We start from the raw sequence: 27,848 nt of genomic DNA, 5'->3' as shown, positions 1-27,848 counted from the left end.
TCAGTAGGACAGGCCTTGTTTGTGCATAATTGTTTGTGTCAAACGTGACATTCTTTGGATAGAAAATATTCACCTTATTACCAAGCAATGACAATTTGGAAACTTAAAATAACTGAATACCACTTACACAGAACTGTATATAGTCTTCTCCACTGGCACATCTCCTCTGTCCACAAGAAAAATGTATTCAAAGCATTAGTCTTTCCTTCCTTTAGTGAGTCTCAACATTCTAAGGTCCCTGATATCTATAGAATGCTTCAACCACAAAATAACCCCCAGCCCTTAACAACCATGACAATCTAAGAATTGACAGACAAAACTCTAGCTAGATCTACACTACTGAGGAAACCCAGGAGAGTGACAAGAGATAGGCTTGAAGTAACAGCTGTCCACAACACCCTGGCAGCTCCTTCCCTAATTTTTACTAGGAGAAATACGACCTCTTCTCTCTTTCCAAGATACACTTTCCTGTATCAATTACAGGGTAACTTATACCTTCTCCGAAACAAGAGATTTCAGATCTGAGATGTGGTCCCAATTATATTGTTTTTTATAACTCTGAGTTTATTTTAGATAACCTACATGTGTTGTTAACACGCACATGCTTCCTTTTCACATAATAAGCTTTTTCCTGACTCAACAGTCTTTCAACTTACCATTCATTTCCTATTAAGAAATTAACATGATTGAAATCCAAAACAGTGTAGTGGAAATATGACATTTTGATAGATGGGGAAGGAGAGGAGCACGCACAAGAATGAGAATTATCTTAGGATCCAAAGATAAAGGCCTGGATCTAATTTCTCTTTAAATTAAAGGGCAGTAAACTCCAGAGAAGCAGGTGGAAGTGCCTTTTGGCTTAAGCTGGGTTTTATTTGGTTGCAATGATTTAGGAAGGGCTGTTACATAGTGCTTTGGGGGCACTACTGAAAAGACATGATTATACTTTCCTTCCATGTCACGAACAGTGTTAAGTTTTTCTGTTTCTGTTTTTTAATTTCACCAGAAGCTAGATTTGGAGCGTTAATTTTGAAGTTTGAAGGCATGCTTAGAATCTTTCCTCAGGCTAGAGCTGATTGGCAACAGCTCCTTTGATTGGTAATTATTCCTTGCCTTCACCAGAATTAACAGAGGCCTAACAGCCAGTCTTCTTCCTGTCTTTTCCACCTTTCACAAGAGCACAGGAAGCTCCTTATAGTAATTCCACGTTGGGGATGAGTGATGGAGAGAGGATACCGTGCACCTGTTTCTTAACAAGCAGCAAATCCTGTGCACGGCATCCAAGGTACCTTCCCAGGATCCTGCGTTCCCAAGAAATGCCATTTACTGGTCCTCGCAAAGAGCTCACGCGCCCCCACGCAAGCCCCTCGCCCACGACTTCCTGACCTGGTGACTTTGGCCCTGCCCCCATCTGAGCAGCGCGCTGGTCCACCCACCTGGGCCACCGTGGAGCCCCGCGGGCCCAGCAGTTCTTTCGGTTACTGGGGAGCTGGTGCCCGCTCCTCCTGAGGGATGGAAGAGATGCTCTTGACGCCCGCCCAAGCCAACCACCTTTCCAAACATCTCTGGGACAGCTTCCCTCTACAACCCAGGGTTTCAGGAACTGAGGGACCACCCAAAAGGCCTGCAAAAAACACCGTCAATCAGGACCCCTGTAGCACCCTCACTGTTCGGCATGTTTAGGACACACTTGTGGCAGGAGGGAGGAAGAAAGAGGGAATAGGGGCTAGAACTTAAGGCTGCTGCTCCTGGGTGTGTGATGCTGGGAAGACTTACTCCTGGGCACTTTAGATGGACTTGGCTGCTAGTTCTAAGGCGAGTGCTGGTGCTTCTTTCCCGTCACAGCGAGTCCGTAGGAACTAATCCTAGGTTCCTTTGCAGTAGGGAGGTAGATCAGGAGGACTTGTTTTGCCAGCACCAGTAAGGCTCCTGCTGATCCAAAACAGGATGTAGCAGAGAAAGCTGCCAGAAACCAGAAGATGGCAAGGAAAGCAACCTCTGCTCTCAATGATCATTATTAAACACACTCCCACCAGAGCCGTGGCAGTTCACAAATGCCATGGCAATGCTTGGAAGTTCCCTTGTATGGTTCCAGGAACTCCCTGCCCCTTTTCTAGAAAATTTAAAATAACCCGCCCCTTGATTAGCATGCAATTAAGAGTGAGTATAAATATAGCAGCAACCCATGCTGTAGCTCCTGCTCTGGGCTCTCCATTTGCATAAAATAATGACACTCCCACCGATGCCAAGACAGTTTACAAATGCCATGGCAATGGCAGAAAGTTACTTTATCTGGTTCCACAAACTCCCTGCCCCTTTTCCAGAAAGTCTGTGAACAAACTACCCCTTACTTAGCCTGTAATTATAAGTAGGTATAAATATAGCTAGCCGGCAGTCCACAAGTGCTGCTCTGCCTGAGGGAGCCCTGCTCTATGGAGCCGCCACTTTCGCTGTACAATGTTACTCCTTAAAAACTTGCTTGCTTTCACTGTTGGCTGGCTCTTGAATTCTTTCCTGAGCAAAGCCAAGAACCCTCCCGAGCTGAGCCCCGGTTTTGGGGTTCACCTGCATCACTGTGAGTAGTTAAGGTAGAGGAAAACAAAGCAGCAAAATACACCTATGGGGATGGGGGAACAGAATTGAAAGTCCCCTTTGAGGTTTGGGGAAGAGGATGATTAGGGAGTATCAGCAAAAGGAAATAAGAGGGAGTTTCAGAATAGGGGAGAGACTGATAGGCTAAAAAGGAACCGGTTTTATGATGCCTTCCAGGGCAAGCAGGTCAGAGGTCCAGAAAACCTGTTGAGAAAATGAAGGTTTAGTTATGGATGGCATAGAGGGTCAGCAGTGAGAAACAAGAAGACCTCTCCCAACGAGCACTGGCTGTGAGACCCTCTTCTCACTTTTAGAGCAGGAGAGGGAGGAAAAGAGACCACACACACCAGTACCTCCTGACATTCTTCCTGTGCCCACTCCCCTTCCAACCCCCTCAAAATACCTTCACTGCACTTTACAAGGCAAACTATGCCATCGGTCTAAGGATGAGTAGCCCATTTAAAAAAATGTAGCTAACATATCTCTTTTGGCGATTTTAGATATTGTAGCCAGAGTAATGCTGTACTCAACTTTGTACAATGCTTTACTTTAGTACCAAAAACAAGTACCACTACTACTAGTACTACTACTACTTTTTACATGATTGAAAAGTGGCTCTTCCACCCCTTTCCAATCAGGAAAATTCTTGGTACCTCCTAAGGAGTGGTGGAGAGAAAACGTGGGAACAGTTGGTTATCAACCTCGCTCCAAGCCCACCTGATATTCTCATGTCCCTTTCTCACCTGTGGACTCAACACAACTCCTTTGCACCTGGAGCATCTCCAAGCAACTGCAATCACCTCCCTCACTTTTCCACCAGATCTGCAGGTGCCTGAACTGGCAGTACAAATGCTGGCACCGATCCCTGGAGCTGTCAAAAGGGCACAGAGAAATGGCAAAATAACCGGCAGAGGGTAGCATGGGCTGCTGCTCCAGGCCACCTCCACTGGCTCAGAAACTGTGAGCACTATTGGCAGAGAGCAGGCAAAGGTGAGCACCTGATCTGCTGCCTTTTCCCTCAAGGGTGCCGTCTTTTATAGCCCATCACTATTCAAAGGCGGAGCTTCGTAGCTTTCCCAACCAATGGTGAGTGAGACTTGGCGGGAGTCTGCGGCGAAATTTGGGAGTGAAGGACTCTAACAATGGATAGTAGGGGAATGGCAGGTGAGAGTAAAATGTGTGTTTATTCTCGTGAGGAAGAAGAATTATAGATACCCAAGCTAAAGGAAAGGAAAACAGTTTCCCAAGAGCTGAAAGAACACCTGAGTTAAGGAACCTTATGTGTCTTGGGTGCTGGGCCTGTGTTGATCCTAAAGACTTTTGCTGCAAGTCTGACTATTCACCTTCATGGATCATGGAGAGAACCTCAGATTGGAAGCACATCACAGCAGGTGCTCTTAGGCAATTTATCTGACTTACCTGAACTTCTGTTTTTTGATCTGTAAAATAAACTCGCCTTTCATAAGATAGTAGAATTTAATGTGATACAATGTTCTAAAGTGCCTATTATAAAGTAGGTACTCAGTAAATGAAAGCTATTGGTATGGTAAGAATTGAAGAGGGCAATGAAACATGCCCTAAGTTCTTCTCCCATATCCATACATATCCAGAAAAGACATGATGCATGTCCCTAAATCCCTCCACTTGAAACTAATTTCTTTTTTTTTTTTTTTTCTTTCTGAGACAGAGTTTTGCTCTCTCGCCCAGGCTGTAGTACAGTGGTGTGATCTCAGCTCTCTGCAACCTCTGCCTCCCGGGTTCAAGCAATTCTCCTGCCTCAGCCTGAGTAGCTAGGATTACAGGCGTGTGCCACTACACGTGGCTAATTTTTGTATTTTTTTAGTAGAGACAGAGTTTCACCATGTTGGCCAGGCTGGTCTCAAACTCCTGACCTCGTGATCTGCCCACCTGGGCCTCCCAAAGTGCTGGGATTACAGGCATGAGCCACCGCGCCCAGCCGAAACTAATTTCTAAAAAGGAAACTTTATCCCTATTTTCTGTCTTTGTAAATTGAAATTCTTTTGGTATGGATAGCCACAAAAGTCACTAATAAACTTGAATAAGTCTTTGAAAAGCATTGCTTTTCTTTCAGTGAAACATAATAATCCTGGATGCCTGGGGGAAGCGAGAAAGAAGGGCACTTCAGCTCTAAAAGACTCAAGGTCCATGAGTCCCCAGCTAGGAAATTACCTGCTGGAATTCCCCTCTTCCTCTCTCTTCTTCTGGAACACTGTGTTGTCTCAAACGATTATGGATACTTTAGAAATGGAAAAATATGGCCGGGTGCGGTGGCTCACACCTGTAATCCCAGCACTTCAGGAGGCCAAGGCAGGCGGATCATGAGGTCAAGAGATCAAGACCATCCTGGCCAACATGGTGAAACCCCATCTCTACTAAAAATACGAAAAGTAGCCGGGCGTGGTAACGTGTGCCTGTAATCCCAGCTACTCAGGAGGCTGAGGCAGGAGAATCGCTTGAGCCCGGGAGGCAGAGGTTGCAGTGAGCCGAGATCGCGCCACTGCACTCCAGCCTGGCGACAGAACGAGACTCCCTCTCAAAAAAAAAAAAAAAAAAGAAAAGAAATGGAAAAGTATCTTTTCTTTCTTACCCTTTGTCATGTGAGAGCAACCCCTGACGACTTTTAAACAGTTCAAGAATGCTAAGAGTTCCTACCATTAATTTAGTTTCTTCTCTTGATGGCACAACTGTTTTGTCAATAAAACATGAACAGGTGTGTTCTTTTTGCTTCAACGGTGGTGAGGGGGTGCATAGGTAGTGGTGAGTTCCCTGATGTTCTCAAAATGCCCCTGGGGAAGGTAAATATCTAAATGTCCTTGTTTTAAAGTGAACCAGCCTAGAGAAAATATCTTTCAAAGTCACTCTCCAGGAATGTTTTTACTTGATGAGTTTCTCACACCTTAAATTATCTTCTTGTGTATTTTCCATTAAATTTTATAACCGAGAGATAATTTTTATTGAGTCTGTCCTCCTTTTAAGACACCAGAATGTTTGTCTCAGCAGTTTCAAACTCATGAGATTAACAGAAGACATAAAGAAAGGTCTTTTGATGACAAAATAAAGTTATTTATTCATCAATATGATTTCTTCACCGGGTTCCTTGATTTCTTCACCGGGTAACCGACTCATCGTTTACATGCATCTCATTATCCGAGCCTATGGAAATGATATCCGTCATTATCTTAGATTCTGATGTTCTTGTGCCTGATCTTCTCATAGCTGAAGAAGTGGTACCCAAAAATGTGCTGCTCTCTGCACTCTTGGAAAAGGATGTATCTGAAACACCTTCTGATGGATGAAAGTAAGACATCGTGGCCAGCTCTGGGTTGACGGAGTATTGACTCTCACAGCTTTTATAACTGAAGAAGAAAAGAACATATATCAAGAATTGTTTTTAATTGTGTACATTTGTAACTCAGCTTAGAAAAGCGTTCAAAAATTAAAATATATGAATTTTGCCCAAAGTGTTAGTTACTTAGTAACATTATATGAATGATATATAGTTTTTCTTTTCTTTTCTTTTTCTTTTTTTTTTTTTTTTTTTTTTGAGAGAGTCTCGCTCTATCTCCAGGCTGGAGTGCAGTGGCGCAATCTCGGCTCACTGCAACCTCCGCCTCCCAGGGGCACGCGATTCTCCTGCCTCAGCCTCCCGAGTAGCTGGGACAACAGGCATGCGCCACCATGCCCAGCTAATTTTTGTATTTTTAGTAGAGACGGGGTTTCACCATGTTGGCCAGGATGGTCTTGATCTCTTGACCTCGTGATCCACCCGCCTTGGCCTCCCAAAGTGCTGGGATTATAGGTGTGAGCCATCACGCCCGGCCTAGTTTTTCTTTCATTGTAATTTGATTCTATGTAACACTTTGAAGCATGTTTCAAATCTCTACTAGAATTTATAAACCAATTTACTAAATTAGTAGAAGTTGCCTTAATAAAATTTAATAAGAAACATGTACAATGAAATTGAACGAAGGCGAATAAATACCTAGGATCACAGTTTTAATGGACCACAGAAATACACCATTCGTCAAAAACACCACAATGAAAAGAATGGAATTAATGATCATTATGAACATTAAGCAATTCTGTTAGGATTTTTGAAGGTAATCTGTTACACTGCCTGAAAAATTTTAAATAATTCCTTCAATCAGGCTTGAGTTGAATTTAATATTTTTATAAGAAAGAGCCCCTGGACAGGTCTCACAATGTAAAGGTGATAGAGATTGGCTGTTTTTTCAAAGTCTCAAGGCTTGCTTGAATAAAAAACATTAGATGCTAAGCAGATATGCTATTCAGAACAAAATATATTTGCTCCAGGGCTATATAAAAAAGAGCATGTCTAGATTTGCTTTATCCTTTCCAATTGACTAAGGTTATTTCTATCTCTGGATGACTACTGGGAAAAAGTTCAAGTAGGATATTCCCTTAAAGACAGTCCCGTGCTCCATCTGAATAGGGTAAATGGAATCAATTTGAATGTCGTATGGATGAATTCAGAGGTCACATATTCCTAAGAATCTACTAAAGAGAGGAGGGAGAGAATGCGATGTCATGCATTTGTTGTAAAGACTGCAGAGGTCTGCAGACTTACCTCAGATGCCTCAGTTTGTACAGTGTAGCACTACAGAATGCCAAGAGGACCACAAAGAGGAGGAGGGTCATCAACGAGATTCCCAGCATTATTTTGATCTTCAGATCCTCTAGATCTGGCTGATTTTCTCCCTGTGTAGCATTCACATCAGACTCTGAAAAGAAAGAAAATGCAGTGGAAAATAGGGTGTTCAGTGTGTTCTCCTGAAGGAGTAAAGATTGCAAAGCAAATACAGAGAAGCAAGCCCTCCACCATCCAGAGTATTAACTGGCCGGTCTCCCATCCCGCAGGCAATGCAAAGGAGAAAGCTACTCTCTAAAGCCAAGCACTATTAACTTTCCTCTTTAACCTTCACAGCAACCCCAAAGGAGCTGTCCTTAGCTCCATTTTACAGTATCACAGAAGTTTCTCTATTTGCCCATAGCACATAGTAAGTGGCAAAAGCTGGTTGCAAATCCAGGTTACCAGATGTCAAAATGCATATATAGCAGACTTTCTCTGATTTAATCTACCATGTCTGAAGAGATTATTATTTAAAACGATTGACTTACACACAAGGGACCAGTCTTTCAGGAGGTAAAGGTGCATGCTCTAGTGCTACATCATACACTGATTTTTCTTTTAAGCTAAAAGGGTGGTATAGTGAATGCTTCCTCCATGAGGCTTAAGGGCTAGTTTTGCCATTTTATTACTGAAAAGACTAAACCTAGTGTACTTCACATCACAAAAATAAATAGAATCAATTTATTTAACTTTCTAAAATAAGTTAAATATAAGATTATGTCTGGATCCAGAGATATCAAGAGTCTTTTTTTAACTAAATCTATTAATGAAATGATAGGTTTACTGCCAAATTTTACATTTTCCTGAATGTATATCTGACTTAATAAACATTTAATGATGACAACATGTTATTTCTCCCCTTTACCCCAGCCAACCCCCAGCATCTGCCAACTCAAAAGTTCCAAGGGTTTTCACTATTTTCTAGGTAATGATATTTAGGTGATAAGCAATGACAAGCTTCCATGTCTATATTCTCTGATTTTAAAAAATTATAATTGTCAGTGTGTGACCTTAGACTATGAAAATGTATACAGTTGTCAATGACTCTTTTAATGCTTCGAGGCCTGTTATTTTGGGAATAATTAAACAAATTATGTTAAAATGGGCTGTGCTCCTGAATTGCTTTTCTGTCTCCTGAAAGGGTTTTTAATAAAGATGTGTGCTCATAGTACATCTTCTTTATCTAGGTGATGGTCAGAACTAGAGAAGGGTTTGGAATTTGTAATCACTGGAAGTGACAGAAAAGCTAGTTACAAGCGTGGGCAGCTTTTCTCTCTAAGCCTCAGTTTTCTCAACTGTAAAATGAAGATAATACCAACTTCATGGAGTTGCTGTGAAGACTAACGTAATAATGTATCTACAACACCTAATACGTAGTATGTGCTCATTAAACAATAAAATCAATCAAGCTGAATTTAATCACTTAAATATTAAATAGGAGAAATGACACAGTATTTATCAAATGAGCCAGCATTTGTCATTCCTGTTTATAACTTTTCTAAACAAAGAAGAATCACTCAATTTTCTTTTCTTTTCTTTTTTTGAGATGGAGTCTTGCTCTGTCACCCAGGCTAGAGTGCAGTGTGCAGTGGCACAATCTTAGCTCACTGCAACCTCTGCCTCCCGGGTTCAAGTGATTCTCTTGCCTCAGCCTCCTGAGTAGCTGGGATTACAGGTACCCAACACCAAGCCTGGCTAATTTTTTGGTATTTTTAACAGAGACGGGGTTTCACCATGTTGGCCAGGCTTGTCTCGAACTCCTGACCTCAGGTGATCTGCCTGCCTCAGCCTCCCAAAGTGCTGGGATTACAGTACCCAGACAAATCACTCAATTTTCTTGAAGCGCCACAAGGCAAATGGCCACACTTATCAATCCAGTGCACAAATGAGGGGACAGGTCTTAGATATATCATCATGCTATTTTTCAACCATTTATTTGTAGGACAGAGGTTTTTTTTGGGAAATTAATGTGGTTCTTTCATGAAATTTTCCATTCAAATTAGGAGTTTTACTCCTATTAGTATAATTAAGCCATTAAGGAAAACTCTATCCAGCTACAGGAGCTCACATTGATTGCTGGTGAGAATTCCAAAAATACTTTGGAAGATAGTTTGGTAGTTTCTTACAAAGATAACCACTCTCATCTTCCCACCTTGCCCTCCCAAAGTGCTAGGATTACAGGCAAGCCACCCACTGCACATGAACATACTCTTACCATATGATCCAGAAATCATATTCATAGGTATTTACCAAAATGAGTCGAAAACTTATGTACACACAAAACCCTGCACACAAGTGTTTACAATAGCTTTTTTCATAATTGCCAAAAATTGGAGGCAACCAAGATGTCATTCAGTAGAAGAATGAACTAGGGTACATTCATACAATGGAATATCAGTAATAAAAATAAATGAGCTCTCAAGCCACAAGAAAACAAGGAGGAATCTTCAATGCATATTGCTGAGTGAAAGAAGCTAGTCTGAAAAGGTTACATACTGTATGACTCCAACTATATGACATTCTAGAAAAGGCAAAACTATAGCGATAGTAAAAAGATCAGTGGTTTTCAGCGGTTCAGGAGGAGAGAGGAACAAAGGGATGAACTGATGGGGCAGAGGAGATTTTAGGGCAGTGAAACTTTTGTATGATACTGGGATGGTAGACACGTGATATTATGCATTTGTCAAAACCCAAAGACCTGTATAATACAGAGTGAATCCTGATGTAAATTATGGACTTCAATTAATAATGAATCACTATTATTGGTTCATAAATTGTAACAAAGGTACCACATCATGCAAGACATAGGGGAAACTGAGGAGGGTGAAATATGGAAATTCTGTACTTTCTGCCAAATTTTTCTTTAAACCCAAAACTGCTCTAAAAATAAAGTCTATTTTGAAAAAAGACTGCATTCTACATATTATTCACTCACCTCCTCCATTTGGTTTCAGGGATAAATGTTACAAAACAGGAAGGTGGTAATTGTCATGTGGGAGGTATAACTAAAAAAGAATGCTTGGGAACTATAACTCTCCTAAACAGTGAATGTCCTCTCTGAGATGTTAGTCACCATGATACCGCCTTTCATACGCCAGACTTCACTAGGAAAAATATTATCATCATAAAGACACTAAGATGTGTAAGAGTATTTATGTGTCTATTAGTTGAAGTACTTTGGTTCATTTGTTGAGACAGGGTCTCACTCTGTCGCCCAGGCTGGAGTACAATGACATGCCACCGTGCCCACCTAATTTTTGTATTTTTTGTAGAGAAAAGGTTTTTGTCATGTTGCCCAGGCTGGTCTCGAACTCCTGGACTCAAGCGATCCACCTGCCTCAGCCTCCCAAAGTGCTGGGATTACAGGCATTAGCCACTGCGCCCAGTCAATTGAAATATTTTGTTCTTACCTGGAATTGGGTGAAATAATTGATCTTTATAATCCATGACCACTGCTGTTCCATTTATAGCTGTTAAAACAAATTGGGGTTATGGTAAACAACATTCACTTACTAAAATTATTGCCTGTGTATGTATGTGTATGTATAATTACAGTACCCAGTATGTGTACAGTCTGTTCTCATTATTCATGGCAGTTATATTCTATAAAGTCTTATAAACACTGTATTAACGAATACTGAACTGTTGCTCCCAGGGTAAATACAGGGTTAGATTCCTGCAAGTCTGGTCACAGCATTTTCATCAACTGATAAATAAATAACCTTGTTTTATGTGTGTTTCTGTTCAAAGATACTTCACTTAATACATATTGTTGATTCATTAACACTGAACTCATAGAAAACAGCACTATAACACTTGCCTAAATGAAGCTTCTCTAACATATTATCTCCATAAGGAACATCACAGCCTTCTTGCACTTAGGAACAATAACCAGCAATTTAACACTACATTTGGGGGCCATTTTAAACAGCAAAATCATCAACAAAAAAGCACAAAAAATGCAAAAAACGTGGCATGAAGTTGGCTGCAAAAATGGCACTTATTTACAGAACGAGAGCTGAATAAAGAAGAATATTGCCTTGTTCTACTTCAGCTGGGAGTGTGTGTGTCAGACAATCAAAAATTTTCAAAGCTCTGCCAATGTCCATAAATGACTGTGAAGGTGTGGCAACTACTGATTTTGGGGTGACAAAGAAATATTAATGAGTAGGTGATACAGAATGCAAACAGAATATGCAAATAATGATCAACTGAATATGGTATATATTTCACATATACAATGCATATATTTCTGTGTGATACATGCATTACCTTTATACATGTGTACATCCATATATGCACATGCATTTATACACACACGCATAGAAATACTATGTACATCATGCTATACATGCATGCTTACATATTTATGAGACACACTTTTATGCATGCATATATTTTGATATATACTTTGCATTTATATATGCATCTGTGTGCTTTTGCATGCACTGCTCCAAATACAAAGATGAATGATATTGAGCAAGAATCTTATTGAAAAATTTTAACCATAAATAAATTGAATAACATTTAACATTTGTAAGAGAATAAAACTTTTGTAAAGAGTGAGTAATCAGAAAATGTGTGACACTTTATCACCTTTCTAGGTTTGTTTTGAAGTTTGCTATTACATGTGGCAACAAAATGTTGACTTATTGACTCAGTATTAGAGGTATTTAGACTGATCTTAGCTCTAAGTAAGATTTTAGAAAACCAAAACGTTTCCCAAGCTACCTAGCTGTATGACTTTACCTTTAGCTAACATTGTCCAAAATGCAGGCACGTTTGGGGTTGATCCTGTTAAAACAAAACAAAACACAACAAGAACAACAAGAAAACAACAGGATAACAAAATAATTTAGTTTGAGTAACATTCATTTGTTTGTTAGTCATTTAGCAGTTAAACTTTGAGCTCCTATAATGTGTCAGACCTTGTGGTTGGCACTAACTTATAGAAGTAAACAAGGCTCAGACATTACAGTCAAGGAACCCACCTTAATTTTGGCTGCAGACAAGAATCATTGCTGCTTATGTAGCAGATTAATGAAGGCATTAATAGAAATGCACAGGTGGTATGAACAGGGATTAATTTAACTTGTTAAGGCCAGAAACCCTTCAAAAGGGAGATGATGTTCCAATATAAGCTTAGAGAACTAGCAGTAGTTCACCAGGCAAACAAGGTGAGAGGGAGTTCATTCCAGCTGTGAGCAAACGCACAATCGTAAGCAGGCTCAGTAAGCTCTGGGAGCTTCAGGTAAGTCTTGAGTGAAGGGTGTGGATGCAGAATGTAATCAGAGTTGAGAGTGGAAAATTTTCACAGTGGCCAGATTGTTTCGGAATTGAATGCTTGGTTAAGGAGTTAAAACTTGACCTCAAACTTAGTAGTAAGTTACTAAAGACGTTTAAGAAGGGGAATACCAGGATGATCAGGTTTTCATTTTAAAACACATCAAAAAAGATTTTTTTCAGTAGCGTTAAAAATGCAAACTAATTCAGAATAATTACATTAGAAACATACTTGGATTGCATAAACTGGAGAAAATAGGGTTTCATGTAATGACACGTAAGTATCCATTCTCTTCAATTAGGCCACTTATTCAAGACCTTAGAGGAGAGCCATCCTGGGTTGTTATGGCTCCACACATATTTTATAAGGAACAATATTCTTGACAGGGAAGTCAAATGGTAATTTTGATTTTGCAGCCTCCCACTCCCAACCTCAAATAATCATAGGAAACACTAATAATTGACCCTAACCAGAGATAAGTTTATTCCTCAAGCAGGCAGAATATTTTCCATTATTAGCAAAATAAATTATATTTCAAATACATTCGACATATACTTATATTTATAAATATATACTAATTTGTAAGTATGTATTTAATACAGACACAAATGTAATACATTTTTATTAAAATAAAGTTCTATTTCTACAAAAGCTCATTTCTCATCCTTTGTCAGGTATACCTGAAGACTGACTCTTAGACATTCACCATTTAAAAGATTTTAGTGACTTTGAAAGGTAGCAGTATAAATTCTTTAAGCATGCTATGGCTTTATGTAATGCTCAGAGTAGTGAAACTTAAATTTTTAAGTCACATAATGATATTCTCCAGGTATGAATACAGTGTAGTAATTTAAATACTTTGAATATTTTTATGAGAGGGTTCGTTAGTAGTTGTTTCTTCTTCAACGGTGGATTTTTCATATGTAGTTGCATTGACAGTTTTATCTAGGAAAAGGGAAAAAGAATTATCAGCATGTAAAAATACTGATGAAACATCTGAGGTTAGATATTTTTTAAGCTAAAAATGGAACAAAGAAAAGGAGAGAGAAGAAATGGAAGAGAAAGACATTAACATTTTCCGGAAATAAATGAAAGGAGAAAGAAGAAGGTATTGAAGAATAAAGTTTTTGTGATCATGGGGTGTCTGAGGTGGGATTAATATGACTATAATTTGTGAAAGAGAGGCAAAGGAACATGTGGCCCCGGGCTTTCTTCAGAGGTAAAGAAGATCTCTTGGAGAAGATAATTGGCTCCAGATGGTTCCCTGCACAGGCGGTGAAATGATCCTCTTTGTCCAGAGCAGCTTGGCTGCTGTTCAGTGTAACGACGCAAGAAAGGGAGGCTGAGTATTAAGTGTGCTTGTAAATTGGAAACAGACATTTGGATATAAAGATTTCGGACTACAAATCAAGGGTTTTCAGGTCTAATTTAGTATATATCACAGTCTGTAGTGGGTCCCTCTAGAGGAATGTCACTAAGGGAGTGTTTGGTAACAACTGTAACTGGAAGACCCTTTCTTCAAGTTGATGGCCATTTCAATTAACTGCTTAATACAGGAGTCAATAAAGTTCTATACGGAGTACAGGGCACCCTCTATAGGAGGACTTCTACAGAGGGGCAGAAAAAATTCACACCAAGCCCACAAACCCATGACTAGTGTCTTGCTGCCAAGGAAAGTTGGGAAAGGGAATCAGTTACTGGAGTTAATAGTGATTCAAGCAGAACTCAAAAAGTGAGTAAGTCATCCTTAAATTCTGCTTTGCAACCCTTATCCTCTGGAGAAAAGCATCTAGATTGCCTCAGTTTTTCCCCCTTGCCTTCAGAGTTTTAGGGACTATACTTAAGCAAGCAACCCTTAGTCAAAGTTATCCGCAGATCTCCATCTTCCTGAGGGCTTGCTCCTCTAGAACGTCCCTACCATGCCAGCAGGTCTCCTTCTGTCAGAGCCCCATTTAAAATGGCAGGAATGTCTTATTCCAATCCCACTTTCCCTGACAATCCTCTGGGGGCCTGAATTGTGGAAATAAAAGTGAGGGTTTTGCAGTCTCTTCCTTGGGTCCTGCAGTCTGTACTCAATAACTCATATCCTAAGGGAATTTGAGGTAGCTGGTCCACTTAAGAGCTGCCTCTTCATGTCTTGTCCCAGACAACTCAAGATGTTGTTTGTTGTGGACAAGCAAGATTCCCGTAAGTGATTTACTGAATTAATAAACGCCCTTGAAATGTTACTGTCTTATTTAAATCCCAAGGTTTGAAATTGCTCAAAATATTCCATTATTATCAAGTAGCTTTGTTAATAATTAGGCATTCCTGAGTCTCACATTTCTCAATATTGACATTGCCATAGCTAGAAACATTCTCTCTTCCCCATTTGAAGCTGAAGACAAAAATCAGAAAGGCAAAAAAACGTGGGTTTAAGAAAGATGTAAATTTTCCTAGAATCCTAAATGTAGTTATCATTTAATTTTTCTTTCCACATAAACCATATGTATGAGGTTTAGAAATGCAAGAACCTCCCCAGCTTCTGAAATTATCAGTGTAATGGATGTGGAGTCTCAAGTGTATTTGTGTGGGAGGAAGTGTGAGAAAAGCAGAGAGGATGGCCAAGAACTAAGCTGGATCCCAGTCACAGAATCTACTTTAGAGGGAAAATGTTAGTCTTATTTAGGAGCGAAGACTTCTTTTCTCCCCAACAGTCCCTATTGCTGTTTTGAAATCCTGCTTTAATGGCTTTTACATGTGCCTTTCACTTCTTACCGTTTTTTAGAGCAAAATTCAGGTCAGTTGTGGCTCTCACAGATGTTTCAGACTCAGTGCCATTTGGATTTTGTGTTGTGAACACATCTAAAAACAAAAGCAAAAGTCTTCAGCAACTAGCTAAGTCACTTTTTTTCCTTTACCTTTTTCTTCCTCTGAGTTTTTTTCTTAAAACATGCACTAATTAAAAAAAAATAAAAAAAGTTATAGTCATTTTTTTTTCATCTACAAAATAAGAAAGTGGGGCAAGGGTCAAATCTAAAACTCATTGGAAAAAGCCAAACTAGTATCTTTATGCCAAATGACCCTTTCCAAGAAGCAATTATTGGGGAAATTTGTGGAAAAAAATATGTAAGCACATAATAGGTGCTGAAGTAGATTTGTAGATGTGCAACATTATCACTGTTTGTATTGACATTATCAAAAAACCAGGTAAGAAGCATTTACCTGCCCTTGAACCTTCTGTTAGACTATGGAATGAACACTTCAGCTTAAAAAGCATATCATTTGATAACAATTAAGGTCCCTCACATATACTCAAATTTACACATACACATAAAGAATGCTGCTCTTAAGACTCATTAGTGGAGTTGGCTGCAATTCAAAACTAATGTACATATTCCCCCAACCAAAGGATCAAAGTGAATTGGATCGAGACGGCAGACTGGACATGCACATGTGTCTCCTCTCTCCAAAATTTCATAAGATGATACAAAATTCTATACACACACGAATGTATGTGTATTTAATATTTACATATGTATTCGTTTCTCTCTTTGTGAGAACAAAGAAATTCACCCCAGTGTGTATATGAGAGGAATGTACATGGGAAAAACGGCACATAGACTAAATGTTCTCCCACAAGATAACAGATAAATTATGGACGACACACATAAAAACGGTGCCATTAATATTTCATCGTTTTTGAGCAATTCCTGAGACAGAGCTATGGAAAAATAAAACAAAGTCACAACCCAACACTCATGCCATGAGTTATGAAAGTATAAAAGTTGAAACACTGGTATCTTTCTAGGGACAGACAGTTTAAAAACACAAGTATAACAATTGGCCTAATTTCATCTTAGAGTTTGGTTATATTAAATATAAGTTTCACATCAGTAGGGACTTGGTGTTAGACATTTGGCTATCATCCTTGAAAAACATAATGTTTTATCCCTACTTTATGCCATACACAAAAATAATTGGATTTAAAGCTCAAGTTAAAAACAAAAACATAGGCCGGGTGCAGTGGCTCACGCCTGTAATCCCAGCACTTTGGGAGGCCGAGGCGGGCGGATCACGAGGTCAGGAGATCGAGACCATCCTGGCTAACACTGTGAAACCCGTCTCTACTAAAAATACAAAAAATTAGCCGGGCATCGTGGCGGGCGCCTGTAGTCCCAGCTACTCGGGAGGCTGAGGCAGGAGAATGGTGTGAACCTGGGAGGCGGAAATTGGAGTGAGCCAAGATCGCGCCACTGCACTCCAGCCTGGGCGACAGCGCAAGACTCCGTCTCAAAACAAAACAAAACAAAAAAAAACCCATAAAATTACTTTTAAAATTCAAGAAAACAATATTTTGGACTGGATAAGGCCTGCTTAGGCAAGACACAAAATGCAGAGATTATAAAGAAATTAATAAACAGAACTGATATTATAAAACTTGAAATCTTCTCAGTTATTAAAGATACTTAAACAGGCTTGGCCAGGTGTGGTGGCTCGCACCAGTAATCCTAGCACTTTGGGAGAGTGAGATGGGTGGATCGCTTGAGCCCAGGAGTTGGAGACCAGCCTGGGCAACATGATGAAACACCGTTTCTACAAAAAAATAAAAAAATTAGCCTGGTGTGATGGCATGTGCCTATAGTTCCAGCTACTCGGAAGGCTGAGGTGGTAGGACTGCTTGAACCCTGGGAGGTCAAGGCTGGCTGCAGTGAGCCATGGTCGTGCCACTGCACTCCAGCCTGGGTGACAGAGCAAGACCCTGTCTCAAAAAATGAATACGATACAATAAAATAAAATAAGCCTTAAAGATAAGCAGCATCTTGGCAGAAAACATTTATTACTTTCACCGTAAAAAGGATTAATATATTCTACATAAAAAGAGCCCTTAAAAAGAAATGAAAACACAACCTAATGGAAAAATGGGCAAGGGTATGAACAGGCAGGTCACAGAAGTAGAAATAAAATACCCAACAAATACAGGGGGAAATGATGGAAATTTAAAAAGGACACTTAAGTGAAACCAGCATAATCAACTTTTGCATATGCATTTCTATCCACTTTAAAGACTTACATTGTTTTATATCTTTATAATAATTGCCATTTTTCTCATTAGCAGGAGCATAATTGGGAGTATGATCTTCATTCTCTTCTTCCTGCTTATTAACATCTTCATTTAAAGGTATCACATTAGGCAATGCTAAAAAAAAGTATCACACACCATAGATCAGAAATATGTTGATTTCTTTTACTGCTTTCTTTTTCTAACTGCATTTTTTTCACAAAGGATTAGAGGCACAGATTTAAAATCTAAAACATACCATAGTGCCAACAATAAAGTTTATATCCTCCTGTAGAAAACTGCCACGTACCAATTTTTCATGATTATGGGTCATCCTTCTTACCTACTATTTTTATAAAAGTTTTAAATGCTCTCTCACCTTCAATAGTAGGCTTCAAAGTGCTACTTTTTAAGGAAAAAACTCCAGGTATAAAAATAAACAATATAAAATTCATTGGGAAATCAAAGTGATTTATCCAGTAATCTAGTGCGTCTACCCAGAGCCTCCTTTCTGTGGCCCAGCAGGTCCTGTGTCTAACTAGGACATTATGACATCACTGTCAGATGGGCATCAGAATGTTGGTGGGGGTGGGGGTTCCCAACAGCTTTGTGACTCAGTCTGAAGACTGCTTTATCTCAGGTACTATAATCGTTTTTAGTTTTTTTTAAATAAACCATTACAAGATTTTCTTCGAAAGTTAATAAGTGTGTTTTCATAAAAGAATGTTAATTACTCGGTTCTGGATTTTAAAGAACCATTTGTAGAGCACTCGATTCTGTGGCTAATCGGGGTGCCACTTGTAACCCGCACGGACCTAGGGGACTGAACAAAGGGGGACGAATGCGGGAATAAAAGACAGATAAAAGAGTATATTTGGAAGAAGGGGTCGGGGGCACCTTGCCTCTAGTGGGCAAGGGCCCTGAGCTTTACACAGCCCTCCGTATTTATTAGGCAAGAGAGATAGTGAGAAGGAGGGTGGAAGAAGGGGTCAGCTGCTCTGTCCAGTGTAGGCTTGCAACACTGCATTCTCTAGATGTCGCAGTAGATAACCTCGGTGCCAGAGAGTGATTGCCTCCAGCAAACCTTCTGTGGGCAGGAGCAGTCGTGAGTTTGCCCACATCCTGCATTCATAATAAACAGTTTGCTGTTTGATCATATAGCCTCCAGTGGAATGCTGAGTGGCTCACGTCCCACGAGCCTTTGGCTCCCTGCAACCATTAATATTGTTAAGAGTAAAATGAGAACAGATCTTTTTGTTTCTCAAAGCATTGCAATATGATGTGTTTTTTTTGGATAAATGCAATAAAAATATCTTTTAAAAACTAGTCAGAGGCTGGACGCAGTGGCTCACACCTGTAATCCCAGCACTTTGGGAGGCTGAGGTGGGCAGATCACTTGAGGTCAGGAGTTCAAGAACACCCTGGGCAACATGGTGAAACCTCATCTCTACTAAAAATACAAAAGTTAGCCAGGCGTGGTGGCCCACATGCTTGAACATGGGAGGCAGAGGTTGCAGCGAGCCGAGATCACACCACTGCACTCCAGCCTGGGTGAAGAAGTGAGTCTCTGTCTCCAAAAAAAAACCAAAAAACAAAAAAACAAAACAAAAAAAACAACTAGGCAGAAAAACCAAGCTCTGACGCCAAATGCCCTACAAGTCTACAAGTTCTGGTTAATGGATTATCTTAACTATAATTCTTTAGAAAAGTTCTCTAAATCTGGTCATTTTTAGATTTTAAGGCCTATATTACATAAATAATTAATAATAACATATTATATATTAGTTATATAAATATATTATATATTTTATAAAACATATAATTATATAATATAACATAAAATATAGGTCTTATATGTATTTATATTTCATATGGCTTTTGGGGTCCAAGTGGTTCTTGGTTACATTGATGAATTGTGTAGTGGTGAAAGCTGAGATTTTAGTCTGCCCATCACCCGGTAGTGTATATTGAACCCAACATATAGTTTTTTATCCCTCACCCACCTCCCTTCTTCCCCCCTTCTGAGTCTCCAATGTCCATTATACCACTCTGTATGCTTTTGTGTACCCATAGCTTAGCTCCCACTTATAAGTGAGAGCATGTGGTATTTGTTTTTCCATACCTGAGTTATTTCACTTAAAAGAATGGCCTCCAACTCCATCCAATTTGCTGCAAAAGACATTATTTTTTCTTTTTTATGGCTGAATAGTATTCCATGGTGTATATATACCATATTTTCTTTCTCCACCCATCAGTTAATGGGCACTTAAGTTGGTTCCATATCTTTGCAATTGTGAATTGTGCTGGGATAAACATACGTGTATAGGTGTCTTTTTGATATAATTACTTTTTTTCCTTTGGGTAGATACTCAGTAGTAGGACTGCAAAGGGTAGATCTACTTTTAATTCTTTAAGAAATCTCCATACTGCTTTCTATAGGTGTTGTACTAATTTTTATTCCCACCAACAGTGTATAAGCATTCCCTTTTCACCAATATCCATGGCAACATCTATTTTTTTTTTAATTTTTAGTAATGGCCATTCTGGCTGGGATAAGGTGGTATCTCATGTGGCTTTAATTTGCAGTTCCCTGTTGATCAGTGATGTTGAGCATTTTTTCATGGTTTTTGGCCATAAAACCTATTTTTTTCATAAAATATAAAACTTTTTTTGTTTAAAATATTTTTATCATGAAACTCATCTTTTACTTTATATACAAGTGGAGAAAATAATCTAATATTTAATTAGTTAGAAGAGGACTTAGGTATAGGCAATATTATCCATGTATTAGTTATACAATAACTCAAGTAATAAGAAATAAAGACAAATCAAATAGGCAGCATTTCTCTTCCTGATAGGATCACCTAACTTCCCACTCTCAACTGTAATTATTGTTGATGACAGCTTCTCAACATTAGAGAAAGCCATAGTCAAAATGACATAATACATCAAGAAAAAAAAGCATGACTTTAAAAAGACTTGATAATCGTTTTAGGGTAATGAATGCTCACAAATTAAGTCCAACTTGTGACTCCCTACTGAACACACCTGGTGAACTGGAGATAGATTCACCAGGAGTCTAATTGCATAGGAGGAGGAAGGAAATTGGGAAGATTTATCCTCAGGGAAAAGATGGTCAGGCAAGCAAAGCTTAGCATCAAAGCTTTAGTCAGCCAAAGGGAAGTGGTCCTGTGTAGAGCTGTTTTTCTTCCTTAGCTTATTCTCAAGTGAAAGCTGAGAAGCAAAAAAAAAGAGATATGAGTAAAGAGCTGGCAGGCCTTGAGAGCCCTTTACTTTGTTATCTCTCTAACAGGGTGACACATAGAAAAGGAGAGAGACTTGAAGCAAGCATGCTCCATGTTGCTGCAAACCACCTTAGAGCTTTGAATGACATAGCTCAGCCCTGGTGAAACTCGGAAGAAGTTGTTCCAGGAGGAAGATGGCATCAATGGAATTTCCCCTGTCCCTGGCAATAAAGGGGAAGTCAGTGCTAGCTGGAGAAACATGTTTACTACTGTGTGCCCCAAAGCTGGCACACTGTGTGGCCCATAACAGGTGCTTGATGAATGAGGGAATAAAACACTTTATTTAGTTCAGGAAGCACTTAAGTGCCAAAAAGTCAACTTAGCATTTTCTAATGACATGAATGGAGTTTTCTTTATCATATAGCTTCTCCACTGAGTCCTCCTATATTCATAGGATTGTTAGTTTTTAATGTGACTAATGCTCTTCCTAGGTAATTGAATTGGTAGAGTACAGATATTGTAGGCTTTATAAAAAAAGCATTAGATTTAATGAAACTAAGTTTGTTTAAAAATTGACTTTAGGCCAGGTGTGGTGGTTTGTGCCTACAATCTCAGCACTTTGGGAGGTCAAGGCAGGGGGATCACTTGAGCCCAGGAGTTTGAGACTAGCCTGGGTAACATAGGGAGACCTATTGCTCCAAAAGAAAAAAAAAAATTGATGTTAACCTTTCTTTGTCCTATGATCAGTATTCTTTTTAGAACATATTTTCAGAGGTGTTATGGGTTGAACTGTATGCCCCCAAATTTCACATGTTGAAGTGTTAATCCCCAGAACCTCAAAATGTGACCACATTTGGAGATAGAGTTGTTGCAGATATAATTAGTTAAGAAGAGGTCAAACTGGAGTAGGATGAAACCCCAATACAACACGACTGGTGTTTTTATGAAAAGGAGGAGAATTGGACATGGAGACACACAGAAAAAATGCTATGTGGAGTTGAAGGGAGAGATCAGGGAGATACAGCAGAAGCCAAGGAACATCAAAGATTGCCAGCAAGCCACCAGAAGCTAGGAAAAAGGCATGGAACAGATTCTCTCTCATGCCCCTCAGGAGGAGCCAATCCTGCCAATATATTAATCTAGGACTTGTAACCTCGAGAACTGTGACACTATAAATTTGTTGTTTAAGCCACTCAGTTTGTGGTACTCAGTTTCTGGTTACAGCAGCCCTAGCAAATGTATAGAATAGACAAATAGAAGAGATTATGCAAACTAAAATTGAACGTGTCCTCTCCGGAGGTTATAATTTTGGGCTGTAATGTAGCCCTTCCATAAATGTAGATGTTCTATAACACAATCTAGTATAAATTTTTCTTTAAAATAATCAAGTATATATTATTTTCTCTACATAACGTCATATTTTAAGTCTTTAAAGAAGACCCTGAAAGGGATCTCTTGCTAATACCAAGAATGTCATTAAATATACTTTGTACTCTGTGACTTTATTTCCTGAATGATTTCATGTTTATTGACCACATCTGGATTACAAGCCCTTTCCCATTTCTGTGTCTTTTCTCTCAACAGCACTAAGCCTAGAGTAGGAGGCCGTATATTTGGATATTAGCTCCATCACTTCTTAGCTGTATGATCATGGGCAAATCATCTCTTCTCTGACCCTGAACTTTCGCTCATCTGAAAAATTGGGAAATTAAGTTTCACAGCCAGTACTATTTAAGACTCATTTATTGGGTCGAACTTGTTTACTTTACAGATTTATATATATAATTTTTCCTCATGTCTAAAAGAATTAGATGTGGTGAGGTTTTCATATACCCATATTTTTTCAAGAGGCAGAGTACACCGGTATCCTATTGGGTAGGTCATATAAGTAGTATAGAAAATGAAGTTGAAGACATACACATACTAAGAAACAAGACAATTTTTTTTTTTTTTTTACACAAAGTCTCACTCTGTCACCCAGGCAGGTGTACAGTGGTGCAATCTCGGCTCACTGAAACCTCTGCCTCCAGGGTTCAAGCAATTCTTGTGCCTCAGCCTCCCGAGTAGCTAGGATTATAGGCGCCCGCCACCATGCCCAGCTAATTTTTGTATTTTTAGTAGAGACGGGGTTTCACCATGTTGGCCAGGCTGGTCTCAAATTCCTGACCTCAGGTGATCTGCCTGCCTCGGCCTCCCAAAGCGCTAGGATCACAGGTGTGAGCCACCGCATCCATAAATAACACAATTTTATATAATGGCCTAAAACATATTTTTAAAGAATATTAAGAATGTTAATGGAGTCATCCCAGTCTTCGAGAGAATTCATTAAATGGAGATAAATTCCACAAGGTATAAATTAGTTGTCACAGTCCATTAATATAAGCCCAAAAACTGTGCTTAAAAAATTAATTTGAATATTATTTTCCTTAAATCTGAGTAGTAAGTTTACATAGTGCATAAAAGAAAATAAATGATTAGCTACATCATTCAGAAGAATTGCCCTGCTGAGCCCTGCCTGAATTCATGACCCACAAAAGCATGAGATATGTTAAAGCGGGTATTCCTTTAAGTCGCCAAGTTTCAGCATACTTTGCAATGCAGCAATAAATAGCTGGAACACTTTGGAAACTTACATTCAAACAAATCACCTTCTGCCACATCCTTCCATCCTGGCAGCTCTCTACTCTGGATACACCTGACATCCTTGTTCTTCAATCCCTTAGATTTCTCACATTTCCTGACCTCTTCACTCACTCACCATCCAGCAGCCCCCATCTCTCTTTACTTTTTTAATATCCAACTCAGATTCAATGAGTATTATTCTAATTAAGAACTCACGACGGCCGGGCGCGGTGGCTCACGCCTGTAATCCCAGCACTTAGAGAGGCCGAGGCGGGCGGATCACAGGTCAGGAGATAGAGACCATCCTGGCTAACACAGTGAAATCCCGTCTCTACTAAAAATACAAAGAAAAAAAAAATATTAGCCAGGCATGGTGGCGGGCGCCTGTAGTCCCAACTACTTGGGAGGCCGAGGCAGGAGAATGGCGTGAACTCGGGAGGCTGAGCTTGCAGTGAGCCGAGATCGCGCCACTGCACTCCAGCCTGGGAGACAGAGCGAGACTCCGTCTCAAAACAAAACAAAACAAAACAAACTCATTGTGTAGTTCTAGTTACGGAGCAGCTAATTGTTCCTCTAGAGATATTTAGACAGAAACACAGACTGTGGCTTGCACACAAACAATCTCTATTGCTGCCTGACTTCCTCCTGAGACCACCCATTGGAGAGAAAAGGAAGGATCCTGAGCCAAAGAAGAGACTTTAATGGTTCCAGTTTCTCCGTATTTTAAGCAGGTTGGGCAAGAAGAGAGAGAAGTGGGTGTGGAGAAGTCTCACGGCCTGAAGAAAAGACAGTCATTTCTCCTCTATTGGGGGAGTTGCAGGAGTTATCATCAAGTCACCTCGGGGGCAGCGGCAACAGCACAGGCTGGGTGTGTGTCTCTCTCTGCCCTCCCTCTTCTGGGGCTGGCTGACTCATTGCGGGGTCAGGCGACAGGGGCTGGGATGCAGGATCACACTGAGAATGAGCAGGCATTTAAGGGCTGGACTGCACAAGCAAATCAAGTGCTTCCAGGCACTCAGAATGCCCCAGGGAGAAAACAACAGCAACAAACAAGAAAAATAGTTCCCTGTTCCTTAAACAGCAAATACCTATTTCAAACAACTGTATTACAACCAAATAGCGTCAGCCAGTGTTCCCTCTAAGACACAGAAGCTTTAGGGGAACCTAAAGGACTTTTATTTTAGTTTTACCTTTTCTACTCTTTAGGTGTTAAAATGTTTTCTTCTATGGGATAAGGGTGGTAATAGACAGTTGCATCTATAAATCACTCTGCGTTAATTTTAAACTTTCTAGCCCACAGAATTAAAAAATCTAGAAGCCCATGAGAGAAAGGACTGTTGGTCATTTTCTTTTTTCTATTTGTTTTTTGAAACAGAGTCTCACTCTGTCACCCAGGCTAAAGTGCAGCCGCGTGATCTTGGCTCACCGCAACCTCTACCTCCCCAGTTCAAGCAATTTTCCTGCCTTAGCCTCCCCAGTAGCTGGGATTACAGGCGCCCACCACCATGCACGGCTAATTTTTGTATTTTTACAACAGGGTTTCACCACGTTAGCCAGGCTGGCCTCGAACTCCTAACCTCAGGTAATCCGCCTGCCTCGGCCTCCCAAAGTGCTAGGATAACAGGCGTGAATCACCATGCCTGGCCCTGTTGGTCATTTTTCATAACCTGTGAAAAGCCTGACTTGGGTCTCTCTGGAGGGAGGAGTTTAGGTTATTCAGGTGGGGATGGGCTGCCATTGAAGGATTCTGAGGAAGTATGGGGAAGGAAAAGTGTCATCACCAGGTCTTGGATTTAGAAAGAGCAGTCTGGTTTCAGTTTGTGAAAACTAGAAGGTGAGAGAAGAAGCCTAGAGATTTGTAGAGTAATGGGCAGGAGGTAAAGGAGAGGCCATGAAAATAAATGCAGAGATCATGAAAATGCAGAAAGGGAGACTGTTTGGCTTTGGTGCTAATTTTCTAAAAATAATTTTGACAAATCTTTCTTCTCAAATGCTGGGGCTAATCAGCTATTTTGTCTTTCCAGAATCTCATTAAAAGAGGGAGTCTGCGTTTCAGGACAATCTTTCTATGAAAGGTAGAGACAAAAAAAAGGGGGGGGTGCAATTTATTTTATACTTTTTGTAAATAAGAGCCTTTTTCTTCTTCTCTCAGCCAGACTAGTCTGTTTTGGCAAGCTTTCCATTGGCAATTGTTGCTTTCTCCAGTCTGTATTCACTGATTGGCTGCATTTGAACTCTTGTAATTATCAGGTGTCTTCTTTGTGTGAATAGATCCCTGCATCTGGCCCTAATGCAAATCACATCTCTGTAATTACCAGACATGATTGGTATAAGAATGGATGCTGGAAATTTGCACATAAATGGGCAAAATTATTCTTTTCCTAAAGCTTCTAAACCTAGAGATGAGATCAAATACAGACATATTATGCCTCTACTCTACCTGGCTCTGTGCCCTTTTCTGGCTCTTCCCTCATGTGCATATACATAAGCTTCCTCTCTCAACTTTCCAGTCTCCCAGGCTGGAAGATAAAGTATCATAGGTGACTTTTCTTAATCCCTTGCTTCTTACTCCACAGCTAATCAGATGGCTTCCCTTCTTTGAGACATGCTTATATCCACTGCTTCCTTTTCATTACTACTTCTACTAGAGTTAGGTCATTATCTTCTCAGGACATGAAGAGTATACTGTTCTCCTTTCTAGGCCATGTGGTGAAGTTGAGAAGCATGCATTCTAAAGAAAAATAAAATGTAGCTTGACTACAAACACCATTACTTTCTAGTTATACGTGACCATGGCATGATACTTTAAATTCTATGATCTTCAGTTTCCTCATCTGTAAAATATGAAATAACAACTAGCTCTTTAAAAGTCTGTTTACCCCTGGAAAAATACCTGTGATGCTTCCTTGAGTGATGAAGCTTAATTTAAGAGGACATTTTTATGGGTTGATAATTGAAGTGATGCTGTTAAGTATATATTGGCAAGTGTCTTAGATTGGGCTCCTCTAGAAGCTGATTCCAAAATTAGGATGTGAGAACCAGTGATTGATTAAGGAAGTGCTCCTATAGGAAGCAAGTAAGGCAGTTGAAGAAGCGGGACAGGGAAAGAGGACACCAAGCAGGAGAGCAGTCTTAGGCAAGGTCTCACAAAGGGGAAATTTAACCTGATCCTTCAAGAAAATTTTGGAGGGAAAGTCATGCCTCGGAATCGCCCCAGCCCAAAGTAAGGGAGCTGAGTCTGTCATCCCATGTTGATCAGACAGTGGTTAAGGGCTACCCAGGGGAGTTAAATTTCCAGGTTCCTCTGGGTCTTTCTGTGTGCTATGGGAATCTGAGGGCAGTTCTCCAAGAAAGAGTTCTATGTGCTAGCTTTGGAAGTTAAACAGACTGATGACAGGTGGACCTAAAAATGATAAAGACAGGTTTGGGGAGATGTGGGAAGATACTGACATCCGCTACGGCCCACCCCTTGTGTTGCTCAGATTCATCAGATCCGCTTGTATCCTGTCATGGGTTCTTCAAGATGAATGATGGTTGTAACAACTTCTGGGGAAAAACTTCTAAGAGGAGGGTTATGGGAGAACTACAATTCTCATTGCTGTGGCAGTCCAGAGGCCATAATGAGCATTTATCATCTGTGTCCCCTACAATTGGTTCTAGAAGGTAGCCTCTGATGGTTTAGTCTGCTCAGCTGGGGTCTTGGTTTCTATGACTTAGGCTGCAGTTGTTGTAATTGCTCATTTATAGTTAACATGGAGTTCTGACCAGACTCCTCTCTGCCCCTCTTATGTAGCAGCAACCCTAGCTCCTCAGGATGGTCAGGGTCAATTACCTCTGCCAGTATGGTAACTCTTTTTACCTGCTGGTCTATTAGCATGAAGAGCCCTAAATGACCAGGCAGCATCAACAGCTTTAGGGTTGGTGGGATTCTTCCTGTGTTCTGATGGAAATGTCTCCTCCCTGAGAACCAGGGCTTCCACACTCACAAAACATAAAGTTGTGGAACAGAGTTTTTCTGAGCATCTAGTAACCATCCCAGCAGTATATTAAGGCATTAAATCTTATGCCCTGAGAATATGCCCCCACAAATCTACTCTCTTATCCAGCCAGCCTCATATTCTATCTCCCTTGGTCAAGCACCAGTTTAAGATATATTTCCAAGCATGTCCTCCTATTTTTATTGTTCTTTCTTAGCCGAATGGATCATTCCTTCCATATCAGGACCAGTACTTTCCTAATCAGGCCATGCTGAGACTTGACCTGAGTTATTAATCTAGTAGCCAAGGGAGGAGATGACAGCAAATCTAAAGAAATCAAGTATCATCTTGCAGGGCATAAAGCCACCTCAGCTGAGACCTCTGCATAGTCTTCAGGGAAGGGGGAAGGTGCTAT

The 27,848-nt window shown here is 40.1% G+C and overlaps 1 protein-coding gene across 1 annotated transcript; it reads right to left on the bottom strand.

The window, feature by feature from the left end:
• Positions 1 to 5,542: 5,542 nt before the first annotated feature.
• EQTN (equatorin) lies at positions 5,543 to 18,139 on the bottom strand. Its single transcript, XM_004047897.4, has 8 exons — positions 17,969 to 18,139; positions 17,602 to 17,727; positions 15,306 to 15,392; positions 13,407 to 13,493; positions 12,014 to 12,058; positions 10,675 to 10,734; positions 7,202 to 7,355; positions 5,543 to 5,969 (listed from the first exon to the last, which is right to left on the bottom strand). Exons 1-8 carry the CDS (start codon positions 18,042 to 18,044, stop codon positions 5,720 to 5,722), a joined length of 885 nt encoding a protein of 294 aa, XP_004047945.3. The 5' UTR covers positions 18,045 to 18,139; the 3' UTR covers positions 5,543 to 5,719.
• Positions 18,140 to 27,848: the final 9,709 nt, after the last annotated feature.

The sequence above is a fragment of the Gorilla gorilla genome, chromosome 13 (genome assembly GCF_029281585.2).
Source record: "Gorilla gorilla gorilla isolate KB3781 chromosome 13, NHGRI_mGorGor1-v2.1_pri, whole genome shotgun sequence".
Lineage (NCBI taxonomy): Eukaryota > Metazoa > Chordata > Mammalia > Primates > Hominidae > Gorilla > Gorilla gorilla.
Note: the sequence above shows the minus strand (reverse complement) of the source record. Positions and strands in the feature narration are given on the sequence as shown.

Excerpts from the sequence above, each read along its gene's own strand:
- EQTN (XM_004047897.4), bottom strand. The coding sequence starts at position 18,044 with ATGAATTTTATATTGTTTATTTTTATACCTGGAGTTTTTTCCTTAAAA. Across the intron at positions 10,735-12,013 it reads TTGGACAATGTTAGCTAAAG|CTATAAATGGAACAGCAGTG; the intron begins GTAAAGTCATAC and ends TTGTTTTAACAG. Across the intron at positions 5,970-7,201 it reads TACAAACTGAGGCATCTGAG|TTATAAAAGCTGTGAGAGTC; the intron begins GTAAGTCTGCAG and ends TTTCTTCTTCAG.